Source organism: Macaca nemestrina, chromosome 4 (genome assembly GCF_043159975.1).
Source record: "Macaca nemestrina isolate mMacNem1 chromosome 4, mMacNem.hap1, whole genome shotgun sequence".
Taxonomy (NCBI): domain Eukaryota; kingdom Metazoa; phylum Chordata; class Mammalia; order Primates; family Cercopithecidae; genus Macaca; species Macaca nemestrina.
In genome coordinates, this window is record NC_092128.1 from 48,591,214 (window position 1) to 48,597,764 (window position 6,551).

Below are 6,551 nucleotides of genomic sequence, written 5' to 3' on the forward strand. Positions count from 1 at the left end.
CTTTCTCGTCTGTAAAAGGGAAATATTAACAGAACCTACCTCAAATGGTTTTTGTGAGGATTAAAGGAGTTTACATGTAATAGCACCTAGGAAAATGCTATATAAGTGCTTACTGTTTTTTTCTTTGTATTTCAATGGCTACAAAAGGTGTTTACTTTTTTTTTTAATTCATCTTCACCTTTCCATTGAATGTTAAACCTGGATTAAATTCTGCTTTCAATATATTAATAACTATGTTTATAAAATGATTTATTTCTTGCTTTCTTTGTGTTTCTCATGAATTCAGGTTTCCCTAGGACTTCTGCATGCCCATGCCACACATATCCTGTGGCCCCCAGAGCGCTGGCAGAAATTAGAATCTGTTCTTCCTCCAGAGCGCTTACCAGTACAGAGAGAAGAGGAATGACTGCATGAATCTACCTGAGTTGCTGGCATTGGGATGCCAGTTACTGGAGAGGAATGGAAAAACAAAACCTCCAAAAGGGAAAAACTTCCAACAATATGATGCTGTGTGAGAAAAATTTACAGCACATTAAGACGATCTGTATTATTAAATAAATAATTTTCAAACGTTAAATAGTATTAAGTGGCACCTGATTTTGTGTTAAATTTTAGTTCCCTGTTGTTTAATGCCCCCAAAATATGTAGATCTTTGAGAATGTAAAAATACTGCATCCACATGTCTTAATGGGGCTAAATTTCAGATTATTTGTTACATATACTTATTCTATTGATTGTTGGGTTTTGATTTTGGTGCTTGCTGCTGAAATAAATTGAAAATTAATATTCAATAAAAATGATGTATTTGCCACTTACTGTTAAGGTAGAACAAGAAGGAACACATATTATACATATAATGATGGGAATTATATTGTGATTTGTAGTATCTACAAAGTAGTAACTGCCAGTTAGGAAGAACAGTAAACAGTGATGTTAAAATAAAACAATGATTTGTCAGGTCCTGTCTTGAGTGTTTAATTCTCATTGAGCACATCCATTAATGAGGAATTTCTTACCTGTTCTGAAAATAAGGAATTAAAGTAATGGAGAACCCATTCTATTGATACTTGCATACAGTCAAGCCTTTCTTATTGGCCCTTTTTAATCTTACATTTCTGAGTAATATCATGCCTGTTCACAATGATGGGTAAACCCATTTATCAGCATTTAGTCATACTATTTGTTTAAAAGTTCTGAGTGAAATAGAGGAAAAAACAGTCCAGATCAGCCAAGTTTGATTTTCTTTCCCTAATTATTTCTCAGTATTCACGTCTGTAATACTGAAATCACCAATTGCAAAGTTACAGTAGAATAATAGAGTCTGTAATTTGTATGGATAAGGGAGTAAATTCCCTGCATCTAAGTCTGTGTTTATGAAAGCTTCTTTTTCATCATAGCATCATCATATTCAACAAATATTGATGAGCACTTATATACTAATGTTGGTCAGAATTTTTTTCTAAAGCAGATCGCTTAAAATTTTTCTCTGGCTCTTCATTGCCCTTCTCAATTCTTCAGTTCAATTTTCTCTTCCCCAACTTGAACTTCATACCCTGGCTTTTAACTGCAGTTGACCAAATACTGCTATTTCAAAGCTTGTAATTTTTTTTTTCTTTCTTGGCAAAGTGCCTCCCTTGGAATTATTTGTAAAATGTTTAGTGCATAAGGGTATTGACCCTTTACTTGCTGGAACACAGGAAGGTCTAAGGGTCATATAAGAGAGGATTGGGAGTACAGAGGGGAGGTAGAGTAAAGAACAAATAGGTGCTGGTAGTGGCTGCTATTTACCACTGGTATAGAAGAGTTCAATATTTTAACAGTTTAGCCCATTGGCTATCAGCCTTGCTACCTTATTGACTACCCGTGCCATTGTTACTCGAACTATTCATTCAAGATTCTAAATCTTTGGAGGGAAGGTAAATGCTCTTCCTATTCAATTTTCTATTCACTAGCCATCCAGCACATCACCAGCAGAGTTAATGCCTAATGCTTGTTGAACAGCTCAGCTGACTAGTTACTTCTTCAGGAATACGACCCCAGGCAGTCACTGCTCTACCTGACATATACGTTCATTAATGTGTCACTGTGCATGTTAATGATTTGTGTACATATTTTCTCCCCTGCTAGACTGTGAGCTAGTAGTCTATTCTAGAGCAGAGTTTATCTTGCTCAACTTGGTCATACGATTGTTCATAATTGACAATAAAATTCTGTCTAATCAATGTATGAATCCTAGGCACTGTGTTAAGGACAGGAAAATCAAGGTAGATAAAACATAGGTTCTCATAGTCTACTGGTGGGGGAAGGAGGAACTGTAAAGAGGCAAACAGTTAACATACAATTCAGCAGCAGGTATAGAGCATGGAATAGGTGAAATGTAAGCAGAAAGGGCTGTAAATCTGATTGTGTCTGGGGAAATAGGGATGGGGGAAACCGTCACAGAAGGGGTGCCATAGGCTGAGCCTTCTAAGATGAATGGAGTTCCCCTCCTGTGAATTATAAATTTAATCTGTATAAATGATTTCAGTCACTTAAATAGTTTCCTCTCAAACATTACTGCCAGTTTACTGCTCAGGGTGTAGTGTGTATATTGTGTTTTATACATTTAGTTTGTAAAATGTGAAATAATGGAAGGAAGATTGAGATTTGTAATTTTTTTTTTCACTTTACAAAAGTCATTTCAAACAATTTTACCAAGTAATTTATAAAAATGTGTTGTATATCAGAGGTTCCAAGATGGCCGAATAGGAACAGTTCCATTCTACAGCTCCCAGCATGAGCAATGCAGAAGATGGGTGATTTCTGCATTTCCAGCTGAGGGTACCAGATTCATCTCACTGGGGCTTGTCGGACAGTGGGTGCAGCCAACAGAGCAGGACAGGGCATCGCCTCACCTGGGAAGCACAAGGGGTCAGGAATTCCCTTTCCTAGCCAAGGGAAGCTGTGACAGACGGTACCTGGAAAATCGGGATACTCCCACTCTAATACTGCACTTTTCCAAGGGTCTTAGCAAATGGCACACCAGGAGATTATATCCTGTGCCTGACTTAGAAGGTCCCACGCCCACAGAGCCTCACTCACTACTAGCACAGCAGCCTGAGATCAAACTGCAAGGTGGCAGCAAGGCTGGGGGAGGGGCATCCACCATTGCTGAGGCTTGAATAGGTAAACAAAGTGGCTGGGAAGCTTGAACTGGGTAGAACCCACCGCAGCTCAAGGAGGCCAGCCTGCCTCTGTAGACTCCACCTCTGGGGTCAGGGCATAGCTGAACAAAAGGCAACAGAAACTTCTCCAAACTTAAACATCCCTGTCTGACAGCTTTGAAGAGAGTTGTGGTTCTCCCAGCATGGAGTTGGAGATCTGAGATTGGACAGAATGCCTCCTCAAGTGGGTCCCTGACCCCTGAGTAGCTTAAGTGGGAGACACATCCCAGTAGAGGCCAACTGACACCTCATACAGCCGGATGCCCCTCTGAGATGAAGCTTCCAGAGGAAGGATCAGGCAGCAACATTTGCCGTTCTGCAATATTTGCTGTTCTGCAGCCTCCACTGGTGATACCCAGGCAAACAGGGTCTGGAGTGAACCTCCAGCAAACTCCAACAGACCTGCAACTGAGGGTCCTGACTGTTAGAAGGAAAACTAACAAACAGAAAGGACATCCACACCAAAACCCCATTGCTATGTCACCATCATCAAAGACCAAAGGTAGATAAAACCACAAAGATGGGGAGAAACCAGAGCAGAAAAGCTGAAAATTCTAAAACTCAGAGTGCCTCTTCTCCTCCAAAAAATGCAGCTCCTCGCCAGCAACAGAACAAAGCTGGATGGAGAATGACTTTGATGAGTTGAGAGAAGAAGGCTTCAGACAATTGGTAATAACAAACTTCTCTGAGCTAAAAGAGGATGCTCGAACCCATCGCAAAGAAGCTAAAAACCTTGAAAAAAAACAGTGTGGAGAAGACCTTAAATGACCTGATGGAGCTGAAAACCATGGCACAAGAACTACATGATGCATGCGCAAGCTTCAGTAGCCGATTTGATCAAGTGGAACAAAGGATATCAGTGATTAAAGATTAAATGAATGAAATGAAGTGAGAAGAGAAGTTTAGAGAAAAAAAAGTAAGAAGAAATGAACAAAGCCTCCAAGAAATATGGGACTATGTGAAAAGACCAAATCTGTGTCTGATTAGTGGACCTGAAAGTGATGGGGAAAATGGAACCAAGTTGGAAAACACTCTGCAGGATATTATCCAGGAGAACTTCCCCAACATAGCAAGGCAGGCCAACATTCAAATTCAGGAAATACGGAGAATGCCACAAATACAGAGAACTCCTCAAGAAGAGCAACTCCAAGACACATAATTGTCAGGTTCACCAAAGTTGAAATGAAGGAAAAAATGTTAAGGGCAGCCAGAGAGAAAGATTGGGTTACCCACAAAGGGAAGCCCATCAGACCCACAGCAGATCTCTCGGAAGAAACTCTACAACCCAGAAGAGAGTGGGGGCCGATATTCAACATTCTTAAAGGAAAGAATTTTCAACACAGAATTTCATATCCAGCCAAACTAAGCTTCATAAGTGAAGGAGAAATAAAATCCTTTACAGACAAACAAATGCTGAGAGATTTTGTCACCACCAGGCCTGACATATAAGAGCTCCTGAAGGAAGCACTAAACATGGAAAAGAACAACTGGTCCCAGCCACTGCAAAAACATGCCAAATTGTAAAGACCATCAATGCTAGGAAGAAACTGCATCAACTAACAAACAAAATAACCAGCTAACATCATAATGAGAGGATCAAATTCACACAGAACAACCTTAAATGTAAATGGGCTAAATGCTCCAATAAAAGACACAGGCTGGCAAATTGGATACAGAATCAAGACCCATCAGTCTGCTGTATTCAGGAGACCCATCTCGTGTGCACTGATACACATAGGCTCAAAATAAAGGGATGGAGAAAGATCCACCAAGCAAAGGGAAAACAAACCACCAAAAAAAAAGTGGGGGTTGCAATCCTAGTCTCTGATAAAACAGACTTTAAACCAACAAAGATCAAAAGAGACAAAGAAGGCCATTACATAATGGTAAAGGGATCAATTCAACAAAAAGAGCTAACTATGCTAAATATATATGCACCCAATACAGGAGCACCCAGATTCATAAAGCAAGCCCTTAGAGACCTACAAAACAACTTAGACTCCCACGCAATAATAATGGGAGACTTTAACACCCCACTGTCAACATTAGACAGATCAATGAGACAGAAACTTAACAAGGATATCCAGGAATTGAATTAAGCTCTGCACCAAGCAGACCTAATAGACATCTACAGAACTCTCCACCCCAAATCAACAGAATATACATTCTTCTCAGCACCACATCACACTTATTCCAAAACTGACCACATAGTTGGAAGTAATGCACACCTCAGGAAATGTAAAAGAACAGAAATTATTTAAAAAAAAATTTTTTAATTAAAAAATAAAAAAACTGTCTCTCAGACCACAGTGCAATCAAACTAGAAGTCAGGATTAAGAAACTCACTCAAAACCGCTCACTACATAGAAACTGAATAACCTGCTCCTGAATGACTACTGGGTACATAATGAAATGAAGGCAGAAATAAAGATGTTCTTTGAAACCAATGAAAGCAAAGACACAACATACCAGAATCTATGGGACACATTTAAAGCACTGTGTAGAGGGAAATTTATAGCACAAAATGCCCACAGTAGAAAGCAGAAAATATCTAAAATCGACACCCTAACATCACAATTAAAAGAACTAGAGAAGGAATAGCAAACACATTCAAAAGCTAGCAGAAGGCAAGAAATAACTAAGATCAGAGCAAAACTGAAGGAGATAGAGACACAAAGAAACCCTTCAAAAAATCAATGAATCCAGAAGCTGGTTTTTTGAAAAGATCAACAAAATTGATAGACTGCTAGCAAGACTAATAAGAAAAGAGGGAAGAATCAAGTAAATGCAATAAAAACTGCTAAAGAGGATATCACCACCAATCCCACAGAAATACAAACTAGCATCAGACAATACTATAACCACCTCTACACAAATAAACTAGAAAATCTAGAAGAAATGGATCAATTCCTGGACACATACACCCTCCCAAGACAAAATCAGCAAGAAGTTGAATCCCTGAATAGACCAATAACAAGTTCCGAAACTGAAGCAACAATTAATAGCCTACCAACCAAAAAAAGTTCAGGACCAGACAGATTCACAGCCAAATTCTACCAGAGGTACAAAGAGGAGCTGGTACCATTCCTTCTGAAATTATTCCAACCAATAGAAAAAGAGGGAATCCTCCCTAACTCATTTTACGAGGCCAGCATCATCCTGATACCAGAGCCTGGCAGAGACACAACAAAAAAAGAGAATTTTAGACCAATATCCCTGATGAACATCGATGCAAAAATCCTCAATAAAATACTGGCAAACCAAATCCAGCAGCACATCAAAAAGCTTATCCACCAAGATCAAGTTGGCTTCATCCCTGGGTTGCAAGGCTGGTTCAACATATACAAA

The 6,551-nt window shown here is 39.3% G+C and overlaps 1 protein-coding gene across 9 annotated transcripts in view; it reads left to right on the forward strand.

The window, feature by feature from the left end:
- Positions 1-962, forward strand: part of LOC105475279 (inner mitochondrial membrane peptidase subunit 2) — an 886,283-nt gene extending 885,321 nt beyond the window's left edge. For all 9 annotated transcript variants that reach the window (XM_071094624.1, XM_071094621.1, XM_024790867.2 and 6 more), the window contains one exon: positions 287-962. In XM_071094624.1, coding sequence (XP_070950725.1) covers positions 287-414 — 128 coding nt within the window. In that variant the 3' untranslated portion in view covers positions 415-962. The remainder of the gene's footprint in view (positions 1-286) is intronic.
- The last annotated feature ends 5,589 nt before the right edge of the window (positions 963-6,551 follow it).